The following is a 17,968-nucleotide window of genomic DNA, read 5'->3' as shown; positions in this document are numbered from 1 at the left end:
CTCTGTGAATGGGAGAGTGTCAGTGTCAGTCTGCAGTGACCAGGCAGGCAGCATGTGAGTGTTTAGTTTAATACACTCACTATCACTACTCACTAAGTGACTATTTTTATGTCCAGGTCTTCCATTAACTTAATAGCACCGCACCCGCTATTAGGTAAACTGAAGCCCTGTACAACATATTTAAATATGTTTTAGTGTTAGGTCTTAACTGGATTAAATGAGATTCATTACATGAGTATAACCACCTGTTGCAAAATTCAATAATCCTGAGTTGTTCAGATACAGGTGAATGTATTTCTAGTTATTGTGCTGTTGGCTTTGTGTATTCCTGTGCTGTAAATTCTGATGAGATACAGGGGAATGTATGTTATTGTGCAACCTGCCAATTGAATGGTGGATTACAGTAACTCTTGCGGGTCCATGTACTATGTGTGTGTGTAAAATCTGGCTCTGATACTAGCCATTGCCTCACCAGCCACTGACCTCACCACACGCCACTGGTGCCTAACCCGACCCCGCTACTTACCTTGGTGGGGAGGACCAGTGTCTTTTATTTGGATGTGACTTGGGGATGTTCCTGACCTGATGTCCGGACTTTATAACATCTTTTTACAAAAGGTCAGGTGTGTCTTTCTGTTCCCATTGTAGTGTTTTATAATTTATATGTTGGAATAAAGGATTTTTTAAAACTGGTGGCTAAGGAAAATCCTGCATTTTTTTCATGCTACCTATATGGTTAAAGTCCCGCGTCTGGCATATTGCAGAAGAACAAAATATCCAGGAACGGCTAATTTGATAGTGTGAAAGATACCTTTATGTGCAGTAATGGACATCTATCTGATGTAAGTGAGGTACGTTGATACGTACGGTGACGGTGAAGGCTCTCTATCCTGTTGGGTGAAGAGGTGTGAGGAAAAGATACCTTTATATCCACAGCATAATACTGATTTTTGTGAGTTTTGGTATGCCACCTTCTGGGATATAGTATATCTTGGAAGTGAATTTTAATTGAATTTATACTATAAGTGTGTGAAGGAATGTGAGGAAAAGATACCTTAATATCCACAACACGATATAGATCTCTGTGAGTTTTGGTACGCCACCTCAAGGGATATAATAGAATTTGGGAGTGAAAATTTAATTTGACTGAATCTAAAACTCAAAGTGTATATTGGTCCATGAGCTTTTATTTTGATCTCTTCTTTTTCCGGTTTAAACTTACCTGAAAGAAAAATAGAAACAGAGGAATCTATAAGGAAAAGGTTATCCCTGCATCAGGACGGAAGGAACATAACGGATAAATATCCATTATTTCTGGACACATGAACATTAAGTATATGTGATACGTTCAGAAAAGTCTCTATGAATATTGGTGTGACGAGTGATTCTCATTATTTTTATTTATATGTCTAGCGCTTTGTTTTCCACTTTAGCCATAATTTTTTACATATTGTGTTCTTTAAGGACTAGGTGAGCCTTGTGTGATATAGTGGGGAAGGGCTGCTTGTGGGCGCACTGTAGATTTCCGATTCACATTTACTTCGGATGCTGGCAGTCGGGATGCCGGTGGTCGGGATTCTGACAGGTGTTGGGATTCCTGCACCAGTATTCTAAGCTCCGGCATCCCCTTTGCCAGGATTGTGACCGGATCCCTAGTCTAGGGCAGAGGTTCCCAAACTCCATCATTACAGTCTGGTTTAATGATATCCATGCTTGAGCACAGGTGACTTAATTAGTATCACAGTAAATAAAATTTACCAATAAAGGGGTCCCCCTTGCCAGGGCACCCCAGGCCTAGGCTGATAGCCCGGGGCTATGCCCGTCACCTGTGGGTGGGGGGTTGATAGTGTAAGTGTAGTGTAAAAAGAGAATAGTAAACATTGTTTTTACGAGTAGAACTGCAGGTCCCAGCAAGCCTCCCCTGCATGCTGATACTTGGAGAACCACAAGTACAAGCATGCAGGGCATTAAGGGCCCACTGGTACCTGTAGTTCACCCGTAACTAAATGTTTAATTGAACACAATACATACACAGAGTGACAGTATAGTTTTAATACATACATACACACTCACACATACTCACCTACATTACCTGGACTTCTTCAACTGCATGCAATTTTACACACATACACACACTGCCCCCATAGCTGCGCACACACTCATTGCCCCCATAACCACACACACACGACCCTCATACTGTAGATGCACACACACACTGCCCCCATATAGTAGCTGCACGCACGTGCACACACACACGCTCACATTGCCTTACTGACATGGGCAACCCTTACTGACATATACCACTTTCTGACACAGACCCCTTACTGACACTGATGCAGACACACTTACTGACACACTGACGTACACCGCTGAATGACACAGATACCACTTACCTACACAGACACCTCCTACGCCACTTACTAACACACACACACACACTGACTGACACTGACACCACTTACTGACACAAACACTGACACCACTTACTTCAAACACACACTGACTGAAAGACTTATTACTTAATTATGCATCCACACAGCACAAAAAGATACACAACCGCCGCCCCCCCCCCCGCGGCTCCAAGTTTGATTTTCATCCGATCTACAAATGTTAGTAAATGAAGGGATCCTATTGTCCTCTATGTGAAAACACCCATGTTTTTCAGAAATTGATTTCATTTCAAATTCCTTTTTCTGTTTGATATGACATTCGATTTTTGCCTTTATTAAATCCCTTCATAACAAATTTAACCAAAATCGAATGCAAAATCGAACAGAAATTAAAATCGAACCATAGTAAATATACCCCCTGGACAGTTAGGGTGCTGTGAGGACAGAGGTTGGGAAACCCTGCTATAATGATCTAAATGTAACAGGTGTTTACTTGTGTTGCAGTTGATAGTAACAGGCCTATATACTAATTATTTTGCTAATGTTTCTTCTCTCTTACCTTCAGGCCACCCATCACACTATCAGGCTCCAGAGGGGCAAAGGGAGTGAAACCAGTCATCCTGCTACAATTTCGGTAACGGATCATCTCTACGCGGCTGGTACTCCAGCTCTGGAGGCTTGACATGCCTTCATAACCTGATCGCTCAGGAATTGTTTCCCTAATAAATATAAAGACACAGAGGTTCAAATTAGTCCCAACACTTCACAGTCGCCATCCTCCTAGAGATGAGCAGAGGTTTGCAGCAGAACAGTCCGTTTCAGGGAGGCTGTGAAATAAATAATAACATAAATAAATTCTGATGGAGTAAAGAAAATATTCTGCAGAACAGGTTTGTACATTTTGCTCCTCTCTAGCCACACGGTAACCCTCCCTGTCAATGGACTGATCGGCTATGGCCATGCCTACAATTTGCAGTGTGGTAGTGGTGGGATTTGGCTCTTGATCTCCTGTTTTATTTATTTAAAATAAACCAGTCAGAAATGGACAGGGCTGCTGTCCACACAATAAGCCTCAAATTGCCGCATTACATTGTAGGCGGTTGGGCCAAATATAATTTGCAACTTCTGTATAATATCGGCCTCTGTATCAGATACTCAAAGCCAAAACCTGCTGCACCTCTTCCCCTCTGTACCTAGCATAGTAATACATAGAGACTCTGTGCTCCTGGCCTCCTCTCTCACCTTAAGTGACCCAGCTGTAGCTTCCTAACAATGGTGTTCTCTGCATGGTCACCACTTACTGACCTCTGACTCACTGCTGGGCCCAGGTCTTCCTGTATCTGTTCCTGTTGAAAGCAGCAGTATGTGAGTAATACACAGAATTGTATGAAAGTCAGTGATAACTCACATATAGTGGAGATATGAGGAAGAAGGGATTGGTAAATCAGAAGAGACTATATAAAGTAAGAGTAGCTAAGTACTGTGAGGGTTAGAGGTGTAGAATGGATCAGCTGAGGCTGAGAGAGAGGCCAATGTCTCACCGGTTTTATCTCCTCTTTCTGGTCACGAAGCCACCAGTACGGCTTCATCTGTAGCTCAGGAAGGTTCTTGGTGTCATCAACTGGAAGGAGAGGTAAATAAGTTTTATATAACATCATTAGTCGGGTAGCATGCTCAGGGTATGCCTACTGATCCAAATGCTATATTATAACATGGAATGTACTTTGTGGGAGTAAAAAGGCTGGGACAATTAGGTATGTCATATGTATGGGATGTAGTCAGCATCTCGGCTGATGGGATGCCGATGGTCTAAATACCGGTGCCGGAATCCTGAAGGTAAGTATCGGGGGTTAGAGGGAGTGTTACGGTTAGGATGCGGGGTTAGGTTTAGGGTGTGGGGAGGGGGACGTTAGGCTCAGGCACTAGAGGGGGAAGTTAGGCTCAGGCACTAGGGGGGAGAGGTTAGGGTTAGCATACCAACCAACAAGTGTCGGTATGTTAACCCTGTCGAGATCCCGGCTGCCGGTAACCCTTACCCACCCCCATATGTATGTATGTTTCTATATGTACATGTGTGTGTGGGAGGGTGTGGTGGTGAGGAGTCATGATGGGTTGCAACTATTTTCAACTCTTCTACAATTGTTTGATTATACTTGTCTACTCTCCAGGATCATCAGGGAGACTCCTGAATCTCAGGTGGCTCTACCGAATGCCCAGAAGAATGGGTAAGTCTCCAGGAAGTTGCCCATAAGGCTGCCCACTTCCTGAGTGACATGGGTGGTCTTTGATGCATTTTGTTCTGAATTGCATCAGTGTGGCAACACCACCTGGTGCACAGTGCCAGTAATCACGGTATTGTATAGCGAAGGGTGGAGCCACCATGATGCGACTGCAGCATCACACCCCTCATAATGCCCACTTCACAGCGCACATTGCCAAAGTGGCTGCCCGCTCCCAGAGGGGCCTCTATAAAGTCACCAACTGTGTGTAAATGTTAGAGAATATATTCTTCCCCCTCAACATTCCCATCTCCTACAACATTCCTATGATGAGTAAATAATAGATTTTCTTACCAGTCTTGGTGTAAATGGCTGGGATATATGAATCCTTCCTGCTCTCATAGATATTCCCATGAGAACCTTGGATATACCCCTGTCTCTGCTGCTGCTGGTTACATGTAACATAAAGTATAATAAGAAGCATAGAAAGGGAAAATGTGCACAGTAGAGAGACATGAGTAGGATAACACAGGCTATGGGGGAATAAATAGCTGTAGCTCTATGTTACAGTAATAGGAGATGCCCTAAAAGCAGGGTAAGAAAGGACATATAGTGACCAAGAGAAATATGGTAAAGGGACAGGAACAAATATTATAGTGATCAAATGTAACAGAGTTATACATGTAAGATGCCTATATCCCCATTATATCACTCATGTTTCCTTTCTCTTACCTTCAGGTTACCCAGCACATTATCCTCCTCCAAAGGGGCAGAGGGAGTGATATCCAGTAGCCTGGTGTTAGAGCGGTAATTGGTGTTCTCTGTGCAGTTACCCCCATAAACCGTGGGCTCAGGAATTGTTTCCCTAATAAACAAGACACAGAGGATCAAACCAGTCCTAACATCTCACACAGGACCAGATTCACTGCGGTACGTAACTGAGAATGCAATAGCGATTACACACGCAGTCTCACTGTGATAGTATGCTAATCCTTTGTGATTGCAATGCTGTCACTGCACTACATAAGGATGCCCACTTTATCTTGCACACATCCGTAATGTTTAGCAAGACTGTGAAAACATCAGTACAATGGAGTACCATCGCTGCCTCACCCACACTTGCACAAGCCCTGACCTTCCTCAGAAATTGCTAACTCCCATGCACGCTATCAAGCCTTAGGCTGCGTAGGGCATCGCAAGTGGCTAATTTATGCACACCCCTGCAACGGCGCTCAAACGCACTGGCGCACCTGTGTTCAGCCGACCCCCCCCCCCCCTGTCACCACCCACAAATGGCACTTCCTGTCAATCACTCTTTGCGATGGGTCTGCATAGTCACTGCAATCGCAGTCCCGATGGCAATGGCTAGTTCGTAAACGCACACTGCGATGCATGCACAGTACGCAATAATCAGCACATTGTGTGCGTATTAGCAACTGCGTTCCTTGCTGAATCAGGCCCACAGTCATTATCTTCATAGCTCCACCTTATACATGCTGGCATGGGCGTCTGAACGGGGGGGGAGGGGGGCAAGGGGTCGACTCATCCCCTTACAATATTAGAAAGGCACGGTGGCCGCAGGCGGTCAGGGGCTGTCCTTTATAGCAATAGGCTGCACGGCCCCTGCACTGCATGTAGGAGGAGGAGATGTAATGTGTGGTCCTTAAGTTATAACGCTGCACATTACACCTTTTCCTCCGTGCAGTGCAGGGGCCGTGCAGCCTATTGCTATAAAGCACAGCCCCTGACCGTCTGCAGCCACCGCTCCAGTCCCTGCATGCCCGGGCAACAGGTAAGTCGGAGGGAGGTGGGGGCCTCGTTGCATGGAGGCAGGGGTGTCAGCGATTTTATGTTGCCCCCCAACACCCCTGCATGCTGGAATCTTTCATACTTTTGCTTATTACTAAGTTATGCCTAGAGATAAGCAAAGTTACCACAACATGTGTAGCGTTTTCTAGTAGAACAGGACATTTTGGAGAGATGTGAAATACATAACATAATAAATAAGTTCTGATGGAGTAAGGAAAATATTCTGCAGAACAAGGTTGAACATTTTGCTCCTCTGTAGACATGTCACTAAGCCTCCTTGGCCCTGATCACATTTGGCCATGCCTCCAATATGCAGTGTGGAGGTGGTGGTATTGGGTTTATGTTTATCTTTATGTTTATCTGTTTCATTTATTTTAAATTAACCAGGAAAAAGTGGGCAGGGCCACTGTTGACAACATGATACAGTACATCACGGCATCACAATGGGGTGGGGGGGTGGGGGGGTAGGCGATGGTGGCAAAATTTGTAGTGCCATGCCTCTGCCCCACCCACCTGAACCTCCTCTAGATCTCACCAGAGGCTAGATAAGGTAGGTATGGAATAATTACATCTAGTGGGACATAGGTTACATTTTGCTCCAAAACTGATATAGATGGCTTAAAAAAATAAAAAACATATGTTATCAAGCATAACATTGCCGTGTGTGTGTCTTTTATTTAGTGAATGAATGCTTCTGTAAATAAAGTTACATGTTGCTGTATAACCCTGAATATGTATATTTATTGGCAGACCTTACTGGGAGATTTGCTAGTAGGCCGATGATACCCATGACATCATGGGATTGCTTGAAACTTGTCAATAATTAACATAAAAAAAAATTATATTCCTCCTATTTATAAAAAAAAAAAAAAGTAACCCGTTGGCTCGTCTGTGAAGACCAATTAGGCTGCTTCTGCCTTATAGTGGGTGGTCCCATTAGTGAAAAGACAATAACAGACAGTCATTGCTGACAGTGGCTGTGAAGTATTTAAGTCTTGTGAGATAAAAATGTCCTCATCTTAGTCGTAAGACGACAAGTGAGATCTACAAGAGCCTTGCTGACTATTGCAGACTCTGCAGATACGAGGGACAATTTATTTGGCATGGTGCATGGATAACAAGTATACACTTTCTTATAAGCCTGGGAATCCATCACCTGGTCCAAAGACTTGAAGCCACCCGCTATAAGGTAAATGGTGTTTTCTAAGATGCTTTCCATAATTACAGCATACAGTATTTACCAGTAGTGGCAGACATTGTTGCTGCCACAGTGTGTGTGCTGATTTTGCATACCCACATTGGAAATCAAAGAAAGGATCACTAATAGGTTCAGATTTCGCGGCACCTTGAAAATCATCATCTTAAACCGTGACAAAACAAAAGAGCACATATAATATGTGGAGGAAAGGTGTTGGGAGCAACAATACAGGGGAGACATGATATGGATTACAGACAATAGAGAGCTGGTGACATGATTTGAGGTGAACATATAGGCAGGCATGATATAAGAATTAATACAGACAGAGGCGCGGAGAGGGGGAGGGGTGGGTACTAATATTACCCGGGCTTGTTATAGGAGCCTGGTGTGGGGGCCCAATGTCGCCCCCCTCCCTCTTACCTGTCAGCAGCCCAGAATGTGTTGCTGTGTGCTGCTCTGCAGTGGGAGACCAGGGAGACTGTCGCAGTCTTCACTTTTCTGCCAGTGGGGGGAGCGACCACACTGATCATGCCCCCTCCCCAGGATTTGTGCTGGGATGAGAGGCTTACAGAATCCCCCTCCCCAGCACACAGCGCAGCTGCAAATAGTTTTTTTTTGTTGTTTTTAGGCCATACCCTCCATAGTAATGGGCCCCATAATATGGGAGAAAATCAATATGAGGGCTCATGAACTGGCACAATGTGTGACGAGAGGAAAATGTGGATGACCATGGAATCTGTGTTTCATGGAAATTACTAGGATGCTCTCTGTATTGTATAGCCGTCACAATAATTCTCTAAATGTATGGCAGCACATTGGATGCTCTCTATGTTGCAGTGTTTTCCAACTCCAGTCTCCATGGATCCCTACAGTTACATGTTTTACAGATCTCAGTATCTCAATTTAAATAATTAGCTACACAAGTGGATCTTTTAAAATGTGTAAGCCAGTAATGAATACACCTGTGCACCAATTAGGAGATGCACTGTTAGGGGTCCCTGAGGACTAGAGTAGGGAAACACTGTGGTATTGTATGGTGGTCACTAGGTTCTGTACCCTGAATGATAGTCAATAGAATGCTTTCTTTATTGTAAGGAGGTAACTTGGTTACTATCTGTATTGTATGGAGGTCACAGGGATGCTATCTGTATTTTATGAGGGTCACTATGATGCTATTTATTTTGCATGGAGGTCACTAGGATGCTATCTGCAATGTATGCAGGCCACTAGGATGCTATCTGTATTGTATGACAGTCAGTAGGATGCTCTGTGTCTTGTAGGGAGGTCACTAGGATTCTCCCTATATTGTATAACAATTCTTACAATTGTATAATAGTCACCAAAATGCTCTCTGTATTGTAAAGAAGTCAGGGGTAGCACTGTTCTTTTACATGTATTTTTGAACATTTAACAACTTTAATCCACACTGTCTCTATATCACACAGCCTCCACTCCAGTTTTCATCTCACTTATTACCTTGTCCACAACATGAACATCCTTACTTCAAACAACCCCCATATTCTATATCCACATAATCCTCTACTTTATCCACCCCTATCCTCCCCCTCTTGTCTCCTCTGCTTGCTGTTCCCCCTTTTTTCTCTCATCAGTCTCCCTTCCAACCCTCTGCTTCTTTCCCCCACCTTTCCTGTCCCTCCACTCTCAACCACCTCCCTCCCTCCATGGCCTTGTTACCCCACCACTATGCCCACTTGGTTCTGCCTGTCACCTCCAGGGCTGCCAAGAGAAATTCTGGGCCCGGGTACTGCAACATCCTGTGGGACCACCGCATGTATGGCTGCACCCATTTGTGAGTGGGTCTAGTATATGAGAAGCACCCACTCACAGGAGCATGGCATAGCACCCAGCAGCTGGGACTAAAGTAGTCACTACTGTATTAGGATGGCAGGACAGTCCCATAATAGCTGCATTTTTTGTCAGGCTGTATATAGATGCTAAAATGTAACACACAATCATTAAAGTGCTACAACTTTATTTTATACATCTCTCATTTAAATAACACATAAACAATATTTTCTGTCATAGAGATAGATGTATGAAGGACTTAATTTTTACATAACATCAGGTAATCTTAAACACACACATTCCGCAGCACTTATCCTAACCCACTGCTCCATGCTCCTTCCTCACTATCTACCACATGTGTGTTGCCCTTGTCTGTCTGCCCTTCCCCTTTAGAATGTAAGCTCTCACGAGCAGGGCCCTCATCCTTCATGTGCTTCTCCTCCCCCTACGTATAGTATCATTTACTCCTAACTCCCCACAACGGCACCTAACACCTGGTTGCTCATGTCCTGCTGCTTGTGTTATGCAGCTATGTTTATAAACCATGTCCTTGTCCTGCATTGTTTTGTATTACTAGTAACTGTTTTTCTTCTGTGCTCATTTATGTACTGTGAAAGGCGCTGCAGAACCTTTGTGGCACCATATAAATAAAGGATAATAATAAATAATAATAAGGAGTATATTAAGAGAGGAAGGGGCCCATGTGCAGTGTCCAAATGGGCTACCTCCTCTCTTGCTTGCAGCAGAAGTGAGTAGACTCTGGCGCTGTGCATACATAGCTCTTTGTGAAAATAGAGCAGTGGCCTTTTTTCATGTAATTTTTCTACATTGCATGTGCAAAATGCAGGAAAAGGGGACCTTAGAGAGATAAGTATTGAAGATCATGGGTGCAGGGTGTCAGCCCATGTGCACCACACACCCTGCACCTATTATAGATACTAGGTACACCACTGATGGTGGTCAATATGTTGCGTTCTGCATCATATGCTACTAGTAGAGATGTGCACCGACCTCGTGTTTTGGATCTATATTTTTTCCATAAAATTATATAAACAGCTAAAACCACATAATTTGGCCCTGTTTTTGTTCCTACAGTATTATTAACCTTAATAACAATCATTTTCAGACATTTCCATGCATTTTTAACCACCTCACAGCTCACTATATTGATTTCACTATTTTTCACCAATATAGGCCAAAGGCTGCAGCGAGCTGGCTGACTAAAGTAAGCAACAGAGCAGCGGAACAAATGAACAAAGGCAGTTTAAAAAAATGTAGGAAATCTATGAAACATTGCCAGACAGCAGTGGCAGACAGGATGGCTGTTTAATAAACTATAATAATGTCAGTCGACAATGCCCCAAAATGTAAAGAAAAGAGGTGCAACATGGAATTGTCCCTCCCACACACTCTTATGTGGGATATTAAAAAGGACATGCACAGTTTAAAAAACCAAGCACTTTAGCGACTAAGATTGACACTTTTGTGGCTGAACTGCTTGGTTTGTATGGGCCTCCACAAAACATTCCTTGGAAGGACTACCTTCAGTTATTAAAGAGGAGGCTGATGATGAGGGTGTTGGTGGTGGAGATTGCATGTGCTGGGCCAAACTGCTGGTAGCTGATACTGGACTGCTTGTTATTAATTTACAAATTATTATAATTTTGTTAAACAAATTGCATGAATTCGCTGCAAATGATGTAACAGGCAGGAGGTGCCTAGATGGTTAACGTCCCTTCCTCTGCAAACTTTGGCTTTACAAATGGAACAGATGCCTTCACAACTGTTGTCAGAATTTAGATTAAAATAATTCCACACCCAAGACATGGCTTTTCTGGCTTTCTTTTTATCTTAAGTAAGAACTGCTGCCACTGGTGGCTGATTTACGCAAACAACACCCTCATCATCAACATCCTCATTAGTGTCAGATAGGACATAAATTTCCCTTTCATCCTCCTTTTGCACTTCCTCCACACTATCATCCTCATTTTCTATTATTTCACCATCTAATACTAACTAGCACAGCCGTCATGGCATCAGTAATCCGCTGTGAAACTGGGTGACAGCTGTTATACTTACTTCCTCTATCAAAGCACTGTTTAATAGTCAATTGTATTTTTAAATTACTATTAATAGTGGTCTTCTTGGTCCCTTTCTGGGATAAAGATCCACCCCCAGCAGCAGCAACAGGCGTAGCACTCAAGGATTCTTCTGAGGAACCATGGATAGGAGAGGAGTCATTCATTCTTATGGAATTGGATGCAGGACTACTTCCAATCACAAATGAGGATGTTGATGATGATGATGCAGGTGTTGGTGCTGGAGATTGCAGGGGCTTGGATCCAGATAGAAGGGAGCAGCTAGATGACACTGGACTGATTGTTGTTTGGTTTCTTGTCCCCAGTTTCAGAATTTGAAATACCCTTTCCAATTTGATGAATGCGCTGCAAGTGACGTAACAGGGAGGAGGTTCCTAGATGGTTAAGGTTCTCACCTCTACTCACTGTTACATGGCAACGGTTACAAATGGCTTGGCAAAAGTTGTCTGGATTTGGGTGGAAATAATTCCACACATGAGAAGTGGATTTTTTGGTCCTTTGCCCAGGCATGGCAACAATGGGATTTTTCCCACCATGGGCAACAACTGTTGCCTGATTTACAGTTTTTACACAAACATCCTCACCATCAACATGCTCATCATCATCAACATCCTCATCATCCTTGTTTTTATCGCCAACTACGTAAATATCCTCCTGGTGCAATTCCACAGAAGCATCCTCGATTTCTATGTAAGCATGCTGACTTGTGCTGCTCATCCCCACATTGCAGAGGGCACACAAATAGTGGAAGGAGGATCCTCTTCAAGTACAGTATTAGAAAGGTCAGGCTTACACATGGCAACCGCAGACACACTTGGACTCTACTCGGGGATCTGTGACTTTTCGGAGCACACAGGTGGTTCCGGTGTCCAACTCGTCTTAACAATTAAAAAAAAAAATTTTTTACCTCTCCTACAAGCAGAAAGCCTTAAATCATCACAACTAGAACCACCAGTCATAAACAAAAGGCCAAGGCCTTATCCTTTCCTTGCCACTTCATGTAGTGAATGGCATATTGCCAATTTTTTGTTTCTCTAAAGCTAACTTAGCTTTAGATCTTTTTTTCATTAACAGATTAAAAGCTGATTTTACATGGCCTGACTTAAGACCTGGTGCATCGACGTTCATAGATGACGTTGACGGCCTTGCATAGTTATCGTGACTGCTGCCGGCAGCTACAAAACTGGCATGTGGATTCTGCTCTCCTGTCCTCCATACTCACTGCGGTATTGCAGCAGTGTGACCAATCAATTATAGCGCAGCTAAGTTGCGGCTAACACACACAACTACACAAAGAATAGATATATTTTTTAAAACTGGGGAAGAGCACCCCTGACTGAGGCAGCAGCCCTTTGATAAACAACACAGGCAGCACCCCTGCGCAGCTACGTTGCTGGTGATAAGTGTGGCTAACACGCACACACACACAGAAAAAAACACTTTTATTGAGTGATTAAAAAATTTGGGCAGTTGGGGGGGAGAACGCCTGAACAAGGCAGCAGCCCCTTGATAAATGACAGTCAGCTCCCCTGCGCAGTTACGTTGCTGATAAGTGTGGCTAACACGCACACATGCAGAAAAATTTATTTATTTTTTCACACTGGGGGTGAAGATGAAAAGCACCCCTGATGGACAGAGCAGTGAGCACACCCTAGAGAACACAGCAGAACAGCCAGCCTTGCGCCTAATAACAACAGCAAGCCCCTATGGACATTGAGCAGCCAGCCCCTGACACAAGTGACAACAGTAGACAGACCCTACTGCCTCGTTTTGAGATCCAAGTCAGGCGGGAAAACCCGAGCCGACTCTGATCTCGGCTCGGAATTGAAAGTTCGGGTGGGTTCGGTTCTCTGAGAACCGAACCCGCTCATCTCTAGCTACTAGTATGCTCTTAAGTTTTGGGTATAGATAGTTTCATGGAAATTACTGAACTAGTACACAAGTAGCAAGTTTCTCCAAGCGTGGTACAGAAAAGAATTATAGCAATCTCATGGTCAGCGGCAAGATTTGGTAAGTGGTTATCAGATATCACCAGGCGCACTACAGACAAGTGTAGCAAATTCGTGATCAACAGTTAAGTTTAGTACACAGATATCAATATCTTCAGGCATGGTATAGAAAAGGAAAAGAACTGGAATTCGGTCAAGAATCAAGCAGAAAGTCGGGATACACTGGAGCACTTCAGACATGGAAAACCAAGGTAGGGTAGACTTGTAATAATCAAGCCCAGGTTGCTGGGTGGATCTCCATTAAATAAGGAGCAGACCTGTGTCATCAGTACAGAGGTGATATAAGGTAGTAGAGATCTCACCTGTGTACAGAACCTCTTTGACCTCACAGAGAGGAGGGGCCACCACAGCACCTTGATGACACAAAGGTGGTGGACCAAAGAAGCTGGTGAGCTCAGTCTATCTGCTGAGCCTGAGCAGAACAATATGACAGCAGATGACTCCCTGGAACCCTGCCTGTGCCCTGGGCTCTTTGGACTGCCTGCACATAGTGGTGAGTGCTGCTTGTAACAGCTAGGCAGAGACTACATTTATTTATTTTTCATACTATATGGGAAAAAGTCTTACCAACTCCATCTACTTTTGTTGTGCTTCCACCTACAGTTGATTTGGTTCAGCCTAGATGAGGCCACGTTCAAAATATTTCCAGGATCACTTTGAGCAAACATTTAAATATCACCGCTGATATTAGCAACTGCAGTCCGTGCGTCTAAGCAGAATAGCGATCCGTAGTGAATCGGGCCCTGAGTTCTCAGATGCAGTGGTAAAAACTGTCCAGGAAGATTTTCTCCTCCCTCCAGGTTCCTCTTTCCTACAAGTTTTTCTTTTTATGGTGATAGTAGGAGCTAATTCGTATTATTTACTATTTATATTTTCTCCATAATGGATAGCTTTTACATATACAATTGTAATGTGTGTATTATATCTGCCTCTGTGTCAGATACTGGGAGCCAAAACATATGCACCTAAGGGAAGCAATCGGGAAGCCAGCTGCCTAAATCCCGGCTGCCGGCTTCCCGACTGTCTTATCCCGGCATGGGTGAAATGCCGGGCGTCTGGATGTAGACGCCCGCATTTCCCCGACGCCGGGAGACCGGCGCCCGGCATCACGATCGTAGTGATGCCGGGCGCCGCGAGCGGACAGCCACGGGGGGGGTTAGGTTTAGGGCTCCCGGGGGGGACTTAGGGTTAGGCATCCCCCCGGGAGGATTAGGGTTAGGCTAGGGGGGGAGAGGGTTAGGCACCCCTAAGGAGGGTTAGGTTAGTCTATACTTACCTATCCACGATCGGGATTTCCAGCGCTGTCGGGCTTCCGCTGCTTCGCACTCTGCTCCTGTCGGGCTGCCGCTGACGGGAATCGAACCGCCGACCATGCGGCTGGCGGTATATCATACCCATTCCGCACCTAATGATGTAGACTGCACCTTACCATTAGATGTTAATAAAGTTAACGTGAAACCTTAACATTTGGGAAGAAAAGCTGTGTTTAGTGACTTTCCCAATGTATATCTATGGCTTCATTCGCTTACATACTTCTTCCAAGCCCCAGTATCCAACCTGCAGCGGGGGAGACTTTACATCGGAGCAATCATCATTGCTCCTGTGCGGGGACAGCTGCTCTGAAATATAATAGCTGTGTTACTTACCTCTCCCTCGTCGGCGTGGCTATGAATGTGCAAAGCAACCAGGGGGGTAGTGAGAAGGAAGGAGCAGGGATCCAAGAACTAAAGATGGCGCTTGTTCTAGCAAGCAAACTCCGCAAACTTTCAGTTTTCAGAGTTTGCTGAATATCAGGTGGTCCATTTGGCAGGGACAAAACTAGGAGTTTTGTCTCCCGGGGCAAGGCAGTCATTTGGCGCCTCCCCATTATGCCACACACAGTAATGCCCCTTGCACCATTATGTCACACACAGTAATTACCCTCACATCATTATGGCACACACAGTAATGCCCAGCGATAATTTGCAGCTATGTGAATTCAGAGCTGTGAACCCAATGCTTTTATCATTTCACTAACAATGCCTGCCAAAATTATACATGGTAATACAACACAGTTTGCTGCCTTCTTTCTGCACCCTCACACCCTGCACACAGTAATGTCACTCTCACCATTATGCCCTCCTCTCACAGCAGCCCAGGATATGTGCATATGAAGCCACACGCGAGCCCTGCAGTTAGCTGCCTGCAGTCGTGACTTAAGAGACACAGCGCTTGCTGCCATCTTTCTAATGAGGCGCCAGTTGCGAGCCAATGGGAGTTCATGGACCGGCAGCTGCTGCTGGTTGGCTGCCGGTCTGCCTGCTCCAATCAGCTCGCTACCTGCACCACAAGCAGCCACATTAGGATGACAGTGAAAGGCACTGGGTCTCTCAACGGCTGCGAATGGCTGACTGAAGGGGTGGGTGTGCGGCTTCAAATCCACACCTGTTGCCGCCCGGACACCCACGGCGGCATGCACACCCCCTTAAATTCTTCACCAGGGGCTCGTGCACCCCTATCCCGCCCACGTCCCCCTAGTTGCGGCCATGCATTTGGGACCCCTGATGATGAATGGCCCGATAATCTAAATATGAGAAAACTAGCGTTTCTCCATGGTTACCTGACCATTTATCATTTGATGGGGTCTTCTAATTTTCATTATCTCTTTCCTAGGACTGCCGAGCTGTCGTCCTAGTCTGTACACCCACCTTAAGGCTTCTCCTACTCTCTTCATTCTCTCACATACTTCTTCCCAGCCCAATATCTGTCCTTAGCTTTCACTATTATGTCTTCTAAGTTTCGTTATCGCTTTCCTGTTTCTTACTTCACTTTTCAAATTCACTACATAGTTCTCCTCTCTACCTGTCATAGTAATACATAGAGACTATGTGCTCCTGACCTCCTCTCTCACCTTAAGTGACCCAGCTGTAGCTTCCTAACAATGGTGTTCTCTGCATGGTCACCGCTTGCTGACCTCTGACTCACTGCTGGGCCCAGGTCTTCCTGTAACTGTTCCTGCTGAAAGCAGCAGTATGTGAGTAATACACAGAATTGTAGGAAAGTCAGTGATAACTCACAAACAGTGGAGATAGGAGGAAGAAGGGATTGGTAAATCAGAAGAGACTATATATAGTTAGAGTAGCTAAGTACTGTGAGGGTTAGAGGTGTAGAATGGATCAGCTGAGGCTGAGAGAAAGGTCAATGTCTCACCGGTTTTATCTCCTCTTCCAGGTCACGAAGCCACCAGTACGGCTTCATCTGTAGCTCGGGAAGGTTCTTGGTGTCATCAGCTGGAAGTAGAGGTAAGTAAGTTTTATATAACATCATTAGTCAGGTAGCATGCTCAGGGTATGCCTACTGATCCTTATGCTACAGTGCATCATGGAAAGTTCTTTGGGAGGGCAAAAAGGCTGGGGCAATTAGGCAGGTTATATCTATATATGTATGTGCACATGTGAGAGGCGGGTGGATGGAGGAGTCATGCTGGGTTGCATGTCTGTAACTTTTTTACAGTTTAATATTTATGACATGAGCAGGTATCTTTCATATGGGAAATTCATCCCTATGTGTAATTATTATAATGTGGGGAAATTACTACTATATAGGCTCCTTCCTCCCACAGAGGGAAACCAAGGAAGCAATGGTAACACTACTTGTGGGGATTCTCTCCCCTCTCCTACACCTTCCTTACTTTGTACTCTCCCTTTATGATGAGTAAATAGATTATTTCTTACCAGCCTTGGTGTGAATGGCTGGATTATATGAATCCTTCCTGCTATCATTGATTTTCCCATCCATAGCATGGATATCCTCCTGGTGCTGGTTAGAGGTAAAATGAGGGAAAGTAAAGTAAGAAGCATAGAATGGGAAAATGTGGGCAGTAGAGAGTAGGGAGTAGGATAACACAGATTATGGGGGAAATAAAGAGCTGCACCTATAGTTTATGTTGCAGAAGATAAGAGATGCCTAAACATACAGGGTTAGAGAGGACATTTAAGGGTTTATTTAGTAAAATATGCAAAATCTGCCGGGACAGACCATGCGATAAAGGCAACATAAATCTGACCTGGCACATGCACAGAGTGGGTCCTGATGGCGAAAGCAGGAAGAGAAATGTCTCCTCCCTGCTCTTCCCCAGTGACAGGAGACATGGCCCATCTAGGGAAGGTATTATGTATTTGGGAGAAGCATCACTTCTCTCAGCAATATAGATAGTGTTAATGTATAGCCCCATTGTCACCTATGGGAACTGCACAAGCAAATGGCGGAGAATCATAGATTTATCCGCAGTTTTCTCTAAACTAAATATAGACAAACAATATTTCTCTATATTTTAGGCTTTCTCCATCTAAAATGCTGGAGAAAAGCCTTGTATAAGGTTACTAAATAGACCCCACAGTGGGTACAAAATAGGGTCTGAGTTTCCAGACGCAGCACAATTCTGGTGATCTCATCTACA

At 44.5% G+C, this 17,968-nt stretch overlaps 1 protein-coding gene across 1 annotated transcript in view; it reads right to left on the bottom strand.

Moving 5' to 3' along the window:
* Nucleotides 1-16,797, bottom strand: part of LOC148480604 (uncharacterized) — a 33,896-nt gene extending 17,099 nt beyond the window's left edge. Inside the window, exons 1-6 of the mRNA XM_088454026.1 lie at nucleotides 16,720-16,797; nucleotides 5,342-5,474; nucleotides 4,964-5,057; nucleotides 3,932-4,011; nucleotides 3,633-3,736; nucleotides 2,950-3,109 (exon numbers count right to left, since the gene is read on the bottom strand). Of these exons, the coding sequence (XP_088310152.1) occupies nucleotides 2,950-3,109; nucleotides 3,633-3,736; nucleotides 3,932-3,979 (312 nt within the window). The 5' untranslated portion in view covers nucleotides 3,980-4,011; nucleotides 4,964-5,057; nucleotides 5,342-5,474; nucleotides 16,720-16,797. The remainder of the gene's footprint in view (nucleotides 1-2,949; nucleotides 3,110-3,632; nucleotides 3,737-3,931; nucleotides 4,012-4,963; nucleotides 5,058-5,341; nucleotides 5,475-16,719) is intronic.
* Nucleotides 16,798-17,968: the final 1,171 nt, after the last annotated feature.

Source organism: Taudactylus pleione, unplaced genomic scaffold (genome assembly GCF_031769625.1).
Source record: "Taudactylus pleione unplaced genomic scaffold, aTauple2 ptg000609l, whole genome shotgun sequence".
Lineage (NCBI taxonomy): Eukaryota > Metazoa > Chordata > Amphibia > Anura > Myobatrachidae > Taudactylus > Taudactylus pleione.
This window is presented reverse-complemented; position numbering and strand designations above follow the sequence as displayed.